Source organism: Capsella rubella, unplaced genomic scaffold (genome assembly GCF_000375325.1).
Source record: "Capsella rubella cultivar Monte Gargano unplaced genomic scaffold, Caprub1_0 scaffold_1, whole genome shotgun sequence".
Taxonomy (NCBI): domain Eukaryota; kingdom Viridiplantae; phylum Streptophyta; class Magnoliopsida; order Brassicales; family Brassicaceae; genus Capsella; species Capsella rubella.
The window spans coordinates 17,443,769-17,457,110 of record NW_006238923.1 but is presented as its reverse complement, the minus strand read 5'-3'; the positions used below and the strand labels follow the sequence as shown (position 1 = coordinate 17,457,110).

Below are 13,342 nucleotides of genomic sequence, written 5' to 3'. Positions count from 1 at the left end.
CCTATTGTGGAAGTATATAATCAAATTCTTCTTTAAGTAACTAGAAGATACCACCCAAATTCACAAGTATCAAGAAGCATCCGATTTTTGTAATAATTAATTTAAACAATATGTTTCTATCTTTTTTGAAATATGGTAATGGACCTAATGGTTACTTATAAATATAATAAAAGCATTGTGGTAATGAATTACATTGATATCTACTTATTGAAAAGATCAACAAAGCTATGCACGTTGGACTGCCCATGAACCATTAAATTAAGGATTATATATATTTATGCTAGTGTATATCTTTTTGGTATTTGTCGATTACAGTATTATTAAATATATAAAACATGGAAACAACCGTTGATTAATGGGTCAGCCTCTCTCTATAGATGTGCCATTGTCTTTGGGTACTACTTCCCATTAGGGCTACTCCTCCTTGTTCTTGTTGTGGATCGATCAATCTCATTTAACTTTTATTGTTTAACCCTAATTAATGACTAATCCATGTTCTATCACTCGACTCGTTTCCACGTACGTACTTTAAGACTTCACTTATAATTTCGTTAGTATTAGTTTTTGTTTGACACCTACCTAGCTAGCTATTAGTTATTAGTTAGTATACGTCAATTATATTTATTTAACAGTCTTGATTAATTAGGTTTTTTTTCTGCATAAACAAATTGTATGATGATGGTATGACTTAGATATCTTTCCAAAAACTCCCATTTGCCATCGGATTTGGCTAGAATTATATGTATAGTCAGGTTTTGAGTTTCATCAACTATTTGAATGTAATTAATGTCTATCCTTTTTATTCAACTTAATCAAGAAAACTAAAAACAATATCATACCAAATTTAACAATAAATATGTTGATCCTGCGCAAACAGATCTTGGCTTTATATGTTGATCACTGCAATCTGCATGATTCAATTATATAGTAAACCTGTTTCATTTTTTTATTTTCAGAAATTTATAGATCTCCAGTTTTTTTTTTTTTTTGTAATTTTGTACGTGTTTATTATTATATTACTCAAAACTTTTGTTGTCTTGTAATTGTAGATCTAGTATTTTATACGATACTATATCAAAACCGTTACAAATGATCAATTAGATTATAATTTGTTTATGTATATAACCTCTTTAATGATAACATTGATAATCTCTAATTTTTTAACCAAATTTGTTTTACTACTATTCTTTATTATAATAAATACATCTTTTCATTTTTTTTTGCCATTTGTAATTACACAATTTGCAAGAACAAGGAGACAAATCATATTCAACACATGCAAACGCACTGATCATAACGTATAATATTACAGTAGGAATAAGCAAACACGTAAAGACTAGTAACTAACCAATACGAACCACAAACATTGTATAGCATCAATAGCGACGATCAACATCGATTAGACTTTGTTCAATTTTGTTCCTGATCATCATTTCCACACCTCATAAATAAAATTGAATCATTTTGTCAGGTTCATTCACAACCAGTACTCTCTCTAGCTATATAATTAAAGAAGACTTGTCATCTGTCATAATCCGAATAAGTATATATTAAATATGCACGTACTATCACCTAATTATGCCATCACAATAAATCCAATGTTTGGTTAACGATCTTGAACTGATCATATATATTCAACCAAATTAATTAGTTGATTCCTCTCTCTCACTTTGGATCACTTAAGTTTGATAGCTTCCTAGTATCTTTGGGAATGTAAAAACTAAATATTCCACAACAAACTTACTTACATGCTACAGTATTTTGAAAGCAGAACAGGGAGAGGTTGCTGAGCTGAGGACAAGTATCAAGTAGTATGAAAGAGGAGCAGAATAAAGCACAACAGAGGTTACTGTCCGTGAGTCAAACCAATCTACCTTTCCACGGAATGAACAAGAAGAAAGAGTACTGAAAGACTTTATATTTTTTTCCATTTTCCAAGCTGGATACCGCGGTTTGTGCGATGAAGTGTTTGTTGGCCTAGCAAATGGACAAGGTTCTTTTTGCTGTTCTTATTTTCTTGCCACGTACGACGTCAAATATTGAAAAATTGCCTATCTTACATTAATATTGAAAGATTATATATGTGCCTATAAACTTGTGAAACGTATAAAGATGTGTAGTTACTGTTTTTTTTGTCTGAGAAACAAGTCTTCACATTACGGGCCTTGTGGCCCAATTATAGTGGTTTGTATTACTTTCTTCTTTTTGGTTTCTTCTTGGCATGGATCACATTCACATTATGGATCACTTTTGAGCATTGAGTTTTGTCCATGAAAGAAACTCTTTTCTTTCTTGGGTTTCATTGTTTCGTTTCCCAAAAATGAAAGTCTGAAACCATAAAAATAAGTGAATATGTTTGTTTGTAACAAACAATATCTAGTTCGGCGGTAATGATAAAGATACAACCATTTCGAATCTAGAAAACATGTAGACAGAGACATTATTTAGGTCGATTTATTCGAATTCATCTCTTTACGCTTGTCAGGTTTGCGCAATTGTGTTCAAGGAGATCCATCCAACTAGTCTCATAAAAATAACTCCATATACGAATATGTGTTCGCATGCCATCAATTAGGACTAGGACAGACCACCATAAATTAAATTAAATTTAAAAATGAAAAAGAAACTTAACCCCAATATTTTCTTAACAACCTTTTGTAACTCCCCCCAAAGAAAAATAAAACTTAGCAAAATTCATGTGGCCTTTGTAAACCCACTTTTGTTCTTCCAACTACTTTGCCATGTGATACCCTTTTCTTTTCTATCACACTAATTTATATAAATGTACTCCTCGCGGTCCAAAACATAAATTTATATTAGAGAAAACTATATCCTATTAAAGTTTCTAACTAATTAGTGAATAAAATGATGATGAACGTAACATGCATTATGCATAATAAAAAAACATCATCGATCATCCATGCAAGAAAATCATGAACACTACTCAAATCTTTCTCTCTCTCTTCAAACTTATATAAACCTTTCATTAATTACACATCTGAATAAGCGATCTAGTTGATTGACCTCATCCCCAAACTTTCCTCAATGATCACCATTAAGCTATTCTTATGTGCCCTAATCTTTGTGCTCTTGAGCTCTCTTCTTCATCAAGTTTGGGGTCAAAGTTACCAACTTAACACAACCTCTTCATGGCTTAAGAGCCACACCAAAGCAGATACAGCATCAAACTGGGGTAGGTCAAAGCCACCGATGTGTAAACCATGGATATGCAAACGATCCGGACCACCAATGGCTCGGATGAGATGTTGTCGTAACCAATGCGTCGATGTCTTGTCTGATCCAAACCATTGTCGGTTCTGTTTCCGGAGTTGTCGGTTCGGGTTATCGTGCTGCGATGGAGATTGTGCGGACACAAAAAGTGATCCGTCTAACTGCGGACAGTGCGGGAACGAGTGTGAAGCGGGTGCGCCGTGTGAGTTTGGTATGTGTGGTTATGCTGCTCCGTCGTCACAGCCTGGAAAACGTCGTCGTCGTCGTCCTAAGTTTCATAGGCCACGTCCTCCTCCTTCTCCAGACAGTAAACTTTATGATGATCGTGATTATGAATAATCGTAACGTGGTGAGAAGATATATATACCGGTGAGATCGAGTCGTTGAGTTTAACTATTGTTGTTTCTGCGGTTATAATTATCATATTGTGTGTTTTATAGAGTTCATTTTTTCGATGAATTTTTATATTGTAATGATAATAATTTGGTTACATATATGGTGTCATTTTGTAATGTTAAGTAGTCGGTCCAAGTATAACAGTCAATTTATAAAGTCAAGTGTTTAATGCTTCATTTTGAATTGATAATATTTGTTTTTAAATTTTTGCTGATTAATTTTATAAAACGTAAAATCTGATATTATATATTGTGTATCATTTGATATGATTTCGAGCAATATATACTTTGTCCACATTTATCCTTGTACCGTATTATAAATTGACGGCTTAAATCAGCATGTAATAAGTCTTTGTACATGATGTAGTAGTCGGATCTAAACACATATTAGAATACAGTTAGATATTTGGATTCTAATCAATACATCTTATTAATAGAAAGGTTGTGAAAATGTCAAATTGTAAATGTATGCTGTTTATACTATTGTACTTTTAACTGAATTTTCACTGGTGTGCATACATTAATAAACGTCGTAGGGTATTATTGTAACCAGCAAATAAAAACATCAAAAGATCAATGTTAGGTTTCGTCCATGTTTACGTATTATAAGTTCTACAACGAGTTGAAATTAAACCACATGATCCAGTCATCATCATGGATGTTCATCCGTTAGAGAGCATATTGCTTTTAGGCCTTAATATATAAAAAAATTGGGCGACATACATTTTGAGAGTATATGTGTACGTAATCGTTCTAGCTAGTGTGGTGGGTGGGTTTCTTGTTTGGAGCAGTTGGTTTGAATTAGAAGGTCTCTTAATTAACAGTGTTAGAAGATTTTGGATACTTTTAAAGATTCTAGTTCAAACATGAGTATACATACAATACAATGTTTCCTAAACAAATTTGATTCAGTTTACGATGCGGCATACATATATATAGTAACTCAACTATCATACAAAATTACGAGTTGGAACACCATTGACACAAAAGAACAGGCTATATTCAATTTTAATATGTTCTTGTTTTAGGCCCAATAGTTAATGAATGTCTATGCCCATAATTTATCATTTCAGGCCCAGAAAGAAAGTATTGTTTTCTAATTTATATTGTATAAAATGAATGATTTCTTCTTTTTTTTTTTTTCGAGAAAGAAAAAATCTTTTTGACCACTTAAGAAAAAGGAGTCGCTTTCGTGAACTACTAAGTTCGATGCGTGTGTGAGCACATTATCTATCAATGTTTAAATTTACTGGACTTTAATTTGGTGGAATCCACAGTCTATTTTTAATAGCTTCTGACAAATTATCAATTATTTTTTTAAATAAAAATCATTCTAAAAATTCAAGGATAGGAATAAAACCCAAAAGAATATATATACACTAATATACATACCAAATATATATATATATATATATATATGTATATAAATATTTTTTTTTTTTTATTAGAGGAGTGGGATCATATGAGAAAAGAATTGAAGGTATCAACAACACATACACATGTATATCTACGAGGCCATGTGGTGGTGGGAGATAAGATTAGTTTAAAGATAGATAGATGTTTTGTGTTCTTATGCAAAAGCATCAGAGTGTTTTTCTTTTCTTTCTTTAAAAAAAAAAAACAATGGATCAGTTTAAGCTAGTGATTAAAATCGATGATGATACACATATATACACGTAGTTAACACTTGTGCGACACGTTGTTTGTTGTATGCTAAATCGGATCCAACATATAGTTTTCTTCTTTCTAATTAATTGGTTGGTTATAAAGTAGTTTGCATCAACTCTATACCTATTCCTATATATATTTTATTTTTATTTATACATTTTTCTCTTTGTGTGTTTGGCTCTATGAATTGAATTGTGTGTCCTTGGTCTTGATAACTGAGTTTTCTTGGAGGTAATATATGTATTAAAGTATTGATATAATTCTGAGATGGGAGAATATAAAAAAAAAGTTGAGGTGGAGATGTCATTAGGAAGACGAAAGAAAATGAAAAAGCGTGGAAGGAGCAAACTGAACCTACAAACAAAAAAACTCTAATCACTCGTTAACGCGTCTCGTCCTCCTCCTTAAACATGACTTTTCTATTCATTTATTTACTATTAACAAAAAACTTAATTCTCTTCTTATAAACCAAAGATAAAAAAAAAAAGCCAACAAAATTGTTTCAAATTAGTAATTTGTAAGAAAAATGGAATGATTTCACAACTACTAGAGATATAGATTGTTAATTTCGGTTCACTTATATTAATTGATATAAATTCGTAAAATTAGTTTAACTAAACTTCTATGTTTTAATGATTTTTATTTTTTACATTTTTACCATTTAACTCTATATGTATATTTATTTAGAAATTCTTTTTTTTTTACAATGTTTTAAATTCTGAAAAAATGTAAATGTAACAATAGTGTGATACTGTAGTTGAATACAATTAAAAAGAATTAGGGAGTAATTCTAAAATATGATATTGTTTCGAATGGACAAATTGAAATCTTGGAGAAGACATATAATATGGAAAGAATATTAATATAGACTTTTATGAAACAAAATTGATGTGTTCTTTTTTCTTCTTATTGTTAGTAAACATGAAAATAACAAGAAATGTGAGTCTTTTGGTGTGGCGTATAAATTAAAAAAAGGAAAGAAGAGAAAAAGAAATAAAATAAAGAATAGAAGAGAGAGAGATTGGGAGAGGTGCAATGAAGAAGAAGAAGCAAGAAGAGTGCTGTGCAGTGCAGAGAAGCAAGTGTCCCCAATCTCCCTTTACCTTGTCTCCTCCCTCTTCTTCTTACTCTTTACCACACCTATCGAGACACCTCCCACCACCACCATCCACTCTTTCTCTCTATCTCTAAAACTATATATATATATATATATCAATTATTACTTTTCTTGTTTCGAAAAATATTGATTAATTTATTCTCTTCTTCTTTTGTTTTCTTTTGTAATCGATCCGTTTCCAATTTGAATTGCTAATTTTGTTCTAAACTACTTTATATTAATATAGAAATTTTGAATAATCGAATTTGAACCAAAATTGTTGATGTTGGAAAGTTGCACAATGAAAGACCATATGACTTCTTTAATCATCTTTTACGAATATTAAATCTCCATCACATAAAGAAGTACTAGCCATTGCGTTTTAGGTTATATATCAAATTACGTACTGTATGTTAAAAGGTTTTAAAATTATTTACGTAGATATTATTCAGCTGAACATGTGTTTTGAACATATTTTTAGCTTCACAATTTTTTTTTTAAGTTAGTTCGATTAGAATTAAAAAAAAACTCGCAAATCGCAATGAACACTCCCAACCAAAAAAAAATCTAAATGCTATAAATAAATAAAAACATACAATAATATAAATATCCTTGATATATCAATCCATAGGTTTCAACAATAATAATTTAGAACAATAATAATATAAAGTAGTTTAGAACAAAATTAGCAATTCAAATTGGAAACGGATCGATTACAAAAGAAAACAAAAGAAGAAGAGAATAAATTAATCAATATTTTTCGAAACAAGAAAAGTAATAATTGATAAATATATAGTTTTAGAGATATAGAGAAAGGGAATTTTATGTAAAATGCCACTTTCAAAACTCAAACTTTTAAAACTGCCACTTTCAACTTTGTATTTTGTAAAATGCCATATTCATTTTTATTATAAATTAAAAAGACAAAAATGCCCTCAAAGAAAGAAGACAAAAAAACCTAACATAAACCAATTATGGACATTAATTAATAGACAAGTTTTTTTTTGTGCCGATACTCTTTGCTTTTACTATATACGTATAATGGACAACAAATTAAGAAACAAAAAATGGACATATTACAGACATCAGATCTAGTCCACCGAATCTAGTCCATCAACGCACAAATGTGTGATCGAAAGTGTATACCTAGATGGATCATTGATGATATCTTCCATAGATGCATCATTTGTTTTATCTTCTGCTTAATTTCTTGTGGTTTCAAGAAATCTGTAGGATGCACAAGTTTGGTCTACCGATTCTGGTCCACCAGATCTGGTCCATCAGAACTGGTTATGGTCCGCTGTAACTTCTTCACCTGATATGATCCACTGAAACTGGTTTGCCGGATCTGATACTCCAGAATTGGTCCATCGAAACTGGTCTGTCATATCTCGTCTATCAGATCTGGTCTACTGAGACTGGTTATATTCCGCTGGAACTGGAACTGGTCCGCCGGAACTAGAACTGGTCCGCCGGAACTGCAACTGGTCCGCCGGAACTGGTCCACCGGAAATGGTTCGCCGGAACTAGTCTGCCGGAATTGTAGAGAGATTTGTTTGTTGTTGAAGAAAGAAAAGATGAAAGAAGAAGAGAAAGAAAGAAAGAAAAAATGAAAGAAGAAGAGAAAGAGATGAAAAAAAATGAAAGAAAAGAGAGAAAGTTTGAGTGAGGGATATAATTGACATTTTTATGAGTTAAAGTGGGTCCTATGGCATTTCTTAGAAGATTGGAATGAAAGTGGCATTTCTTAGAAGAAATAACACTGTTCATGGTAGAGAATACAATTTTCAACACTCCCAACCAAAAAAAAATCTAAATGCTATAAATAAATAAAAACATACAATAATATAAATATCCTTGATATATTAATCCATAGGTTTCAACAATAATAATTTTTGGAATGTACTAAAACTCAAATATTGTTTAGTGGAAAGATCTCTTTTATAAAAAAAAATAGTGATGAAATTACCTTTGTTAACCAATCTCAAGTAACCATTAAGAGATGTTTATCAATAGTTGTTGATTAAGAAATAATGAACATATCGTTGCGTTGGTTAATCATAGACATTATTCTGTCTTTGTTTTATGTTTATTGCCAATCTATTTGTATTTGTCACAACGAAATGCAACACAACTTCTATATTTGTTTGGTTCTCTGATGATGAATATTTTTTTAGCAATGCCACATCTAATATAAAATCAAATATCTCGATTCAGTCTTGATTACTAGTCATATACTACTGATTAAATTGTCCACATAATCCTTATAGCCAGGCAACTCTTTACTATTGCTTTAGTTGAGGAAGTAAATTGACGAAGATGTTATAAGTGAGATACTGAGAAGAGATTATCTTTGATTGCAATTAGAATTCTTAGAAATAATTTTTTTTTTTTGGTAATTTATTTCCTTAAGAGTAAGAGAAGAATTGGTCTTCATCATATACATAGGAACTACCTCCTCCACTTTACATGTTTCCCTTACTTGTAGGAGTTAGGACTCCCATCATCTTTTTTTGCTTCTTGTTTCTCTATATTAACCAAAAAAAAATTTAAAACCCAAAAATGCGGTTTTAAATTAGCTAAAGAAAAGTGTTAGTGTTTTGTATCTTAGTACTGAACTATACAGAGCTTTATATTTTCAATTCATTCTCTTTCACAAATTATTTTACAAATTTTTCTATTGTTTCACCCAAAAATCGTAAAATGAAAGGGTCTTAGCACGAATTAGAACATGTTTGTCAATGATTAATACAAAAAACAAGCACGAAGAATTAGGAACAAGTTTCAGGATGACGAAGGATTAGATGCATATGGACAACGTTATAGAAGATGCAAGTTCTAAAGCTTTAGCCGGTAGATGGAGGCGATGACTGGCTACCATGAAGTTGGTTCAACAGAGAAAGTTGAAGACCAAACCAGTCTTATGCTTTGTAATTTGTCTATCCTTTACTTGCATGTTTTGCATCTCATCTTTCTTTGTCCTGAGACATGTGTTTAATTCCTCGAGCATGATGATCTCAAAACTTCTTTCAAATATGTGAGCAAGCTAAATTAAAATTCAAAACATGTTTTCAAGGGAATACGTCGAAAATTATAGCTAGGGTTAAAAGCAAAGAATGAAAACATCCATAGTTAGATATATGTGGACATGCAAGATATATACAGTAGTTATCTTTATATAGTTGAGATGTGTAGTTATGCATGTATTATATTTCGTGTAACCAGGGGCGGACCCACAGCCAAGGTGGTGGGGGCAGCTGCCACCAGCAAAAAAAAAAAAAAAAATATTAAAAAAAATTAAATATTATTAGAAAACAAAATCTGTCCCCACAAAAAAACTATTTTTCATCTTTTTTTTTGGAAAGCACATTAATCCATGTACCAAAAAATATATATTAATATATAAATTAAAAACTTACTAATATAGACCTCATTTTTTGTTATTTTCTTCTTATTTAGTCATTTGGTTTCTTTGTGTGACAACAAATCAACAACTATCAATTTGTGAGTTTATTTTCCTGCTCTTTTTACAATCGTTTCTATTATATAAGCATTATTTTTTAGTCAGTTAATTTTATTTAATCAGTTTAAGCTTATAACTATGTTTCCTGGAAAACATTATATAGGTTTTTATGTTATACATGACTATATTAGTTTTTGCAGTGATAATTGTTTATATGTTTATTCTATCGTTAAGCTTTTATGGAAGTTTGTTACATAATTCAAAAATATAAAATTAATAAATTTTAAAATATAAGTTTATAAATTCAAAATTTTCTAAATTTTTAATTAATAACATGTTTTTTTGTTTTTAATTATTTGAATCTGTCACAAATGAAAATGTGGTAAAAAGGTTTCAATTGTTAAATGAGCGTCTGAGTGGTTTTGTAAGATGTTTTAAAGTTTTTACACAAAAATTTTATGTCTTTTATAATTTAGTATTTGATAATTTTTTTACTATATTTTTGTTCCCATTGAATAAATTTTTTAGATCCGCCCCTGCGTGTAACTGATTATCTTTATCCAAAATTATGAATTTATTCATGTCTAAATGATGCATTTTACTATGCGCATAATAATCCACATTTGCATTCAAAATTATACTTATACATTTATGCATGAACTATGGTACTGTTGCTTTCAAGAAAACGAATATATCTTATAAATAACCTTTTTCTTCCAATATTGATTTGTTAAAAATAACGATTTATTTTCTTAAATGACGGATTTAAAAAATATATATATATATATGTATATGTGGAGGAGTTTTTTCCTTCCATGCTTTTCTCTAATTCTCTAATCTTATTGCAAAGTTAATCTTAATTATGGTTAGGAATAAACAAAAAGTTCAAGGTTCGTCACGAGTTATATAGCTTTTGACACGAATGGTTTCTAATAAATCAGTTGAGAAAACCAAATCTAAAAACACCAACGAAAACGAAAAAAGAAGAACAAAATGATAAGAAACCGAGTTTGGTCGGTCTTGTGGGGCGGGCGTGTGAGAGAAAGCTAGCAAGCAAGCAATTCCACATTAACAAAAACTATTCCAACCAATTTTTAATTTTATTTTTTAAAAAAGAAAACAAATATCACAAACAAAACCAAAACTTAAAATTAAACTTAAAATTTGTTATTTTAAAAAAATGAATATTAAATTTTAAAAAAAGAAAGAAAGAAGGAAGAAGAAGAGCTTTTTTTTTTTTTCCCTATCTTGCCCCATTCCTCCCACCACCATCATCTCTCCCCTCATCTTCATCTTCTCTCTCTATCTCACACAGATCCTTTTCTCCATCACCATTACCTCTGGCTCCTTTTTCTTTAAACTCCACTCTATGAAGAGAGGACGAGGCTCTTCCGCCGTCATCAACGCTTCTCTCAAAGACACCCAACGTTTCAGAGGCGTTCGGAAGAGACCTTGGGGACGTTTCGCCGCCGAGATCCGCGATCCATGGAAAAAATCACGCGTTTGGTTAGGCACTTTCGACTCCGCCGAAGAAGCCGCTCGCGCCTACGACTCCGCCGCTCGCAACCTCCGTGGTCCCAAAGCCAAAACCAACTTCCCCATCCTTCCTTCCTCTCCCAATCTCCCCTTCCCTTCCACCATTAACCAATTCGATCCCTTCATGGACCACCGGTTATTCCACGCTGATACTAATAATACCCATCCCGTTGTTAACCGCCCCACTTGTAGCAGCATGAGCAGCACCGTCGAATCCTTTAGCGGACCCAGACCTACCTCTACCAAACCCGTGACGACGCCGCCCGCCGCAAAGAGGTATCCTAGAACACCGCCTGTTGTACCGGAGGATTGTCACAGCGACTGCGATTCCTCGTCCTCTGTTATCGACGACGATATCGCTTCGAGGCGGAGGAATCCGCCGTTTCAGTTCGATCTTAATTTCCCACCGTTGGATGATGTTGACTTCTTCAATGGTTCTTCTGATGATCTTCACTGTACCGATCTACGTCTCTAATTCACTACTTTTGGTTTATCAAAAATCAAAATACCACAGATCCGTCTCATCGATTTGATTTTCATATGGAAGAAGAAGGAAAAAAAAAATCCGTTTCTAAATTTTTTTTTTCTCGAAAAGGTTTTTTTTTTTAATTTTTCTTTTATTTCCTGTTTCGTTGAAGTCGAGAGATAGAAAGACAAGACACACGAAGAAGATGGTGATGAGCTTGAGCTAGTGCTGGTTCTGTGTTCTACTTCTGTGTTGTTGATGATATATTATTGTAACAGTATTATTATTACTACTACTACTTATTGAAAATCTTCAAATCAAGAAGAAGAAGAAGAAGCAGACGAACGAGATGATCTGGTTTTGTTTATTTGTTTTACTGTAAGAGAAAAGAGCAGATCTGTGTTTCGTTTATTTTCTTGAGAAAGATCAACAACAACAACAACATCTTTGTAACATATACATTTGCAACACTGATGATTCTAAATAAAATCTAGAATCCTTTTTTTTTTTTTAGATCTTTATCATCTTCTTTGAGCTCTGCATTTTTCGTATTATTGTTATGGCTTTTGGATCGAAATCAATAATAATAATAATATATGGGTTTTGTTAGAAGATCAGTAGTTCTTGTTATGGATGTCTGAACTTGTTAAGATAAAAGTGAAGCTTGTTTTATAAACTGTTCATGTGTTGAATCTTAACAAGTTCTGTGTTCTTTTGATTAATTAGAGATTTGGCAATGGGTCTTAAAAGTGTTACATCTTCAAAATTCAAAATTAACACCCAGATCTACATAAAATAAAATACAGTACTATATGATTATAATTGTCGCTTATTTGTAAAGCTTGTTTTGAGTTCCAAGGTATGCTAGATCTTTGTGTTTTCTGGAATTAATACCAAACTCTTGAGAATTTCAAAATTTAATTTTAGGTAGTAGAAGTTTTCGAAACGTTTCTTCAACCTGAAAAATTGTTTGTGGTACTGTTGAAGTTTTGTTTTTTCATAAGATGTGATATTTTTCGAATAACAACTACTAGTATTTTTTTTAGGTATTGAAAGGGTATATATCTAGCTATTGTATACCTAAAAAATTATGGTATTGTTGAGGTTTTACGTTGTGATATTGTTTTTCGGAATAACAACTAGTATTTTTTTTTTTGAGGTATTAAAATGGTATTTTTCTAGCTATTGTATATTTGTTAAAAAGAGGAAAAATATTTTATTTTTAGGTAATTGAGACAATAGTTTTGGTTGAGTTTGGTGGGCAAATTGATAATAAATCTCTTTGAGAGAGTTTACAAAAAAAAAAAAAAAAATCTCGGTGAGAGATAGAGAGGTGGCAGGCAGATTCTTTTCGTGTTTGACCTATTAGATTAGATTTTGTGTTCGGCGTTACCCTTAAATTTGGGTATCTCTACTTTACTTTTTTCCTGCCAGCATTCATACACACACTTTATTAAACGACCTTTGGTTTCTAACCAAAACCCACA

At 31.5% G+C, this 13,342-nt stretch overlaps 2 protein-coding genes across 2 annotated transcripts; both read left to right on the top strand.

Annotated features, from left to right (window-relative positions):
* Positions 1-3,030: 3,030 nt before the first annotated feature.
* LOC17900062 (stigma-specific STIG1-like protein 4) lies at positions 3,031-3,831 on the top strand. The gene has a single exon (XM_006304184.2). The coding sequence runs from the start codon at positions 3,046-3,048 to the stop codon at positions 3,568-3,570; it is 525 nt and encodes a 174-aa protein (XP_006304246.1). The 5' UTR covers positions 3,031-3,045; the 3' UTR covers positions 3,571-3,831.
* Positions 3,832-11,115: 7,284 nt separating this feature from the next.
* Positions 11,116-12,368, top strand: LOC17897637 (ethylene-responsive transcription factor 3). The gene has a single exon (XM_006304139.2). The coding sequence runs from the start codon at positions 11,223-11,225 to the stop codon at positions 11,862-11,864; it is 642 nt and encodes a 213-aa protein (XP_006304201.1). The 5' UTR covers positions 11,116-11,222; the 3' UTR covers positions 11,865-12,368.
* The last annotated feature ends 974 nt before the right edge of the window (positions 12,369-13,342 follow it).

Excerpts from the sequence above, each read along its gene's own strand:
- LOC17900062 (XM_006304184.2), top strand. The coding sequence starts at position 3,046 with ATGATCACCATTAAGCTATTCTTATGTGCCCTAATCTTTGTGCTCTTG.
- LOC17897637 (XM_006304139.2), top strand. The coding sequence starts at position 11,223 with ATGAAGAGAGGACGAGGCTCTTCCGCCGTCATCAACGCTTCTCTCAAA.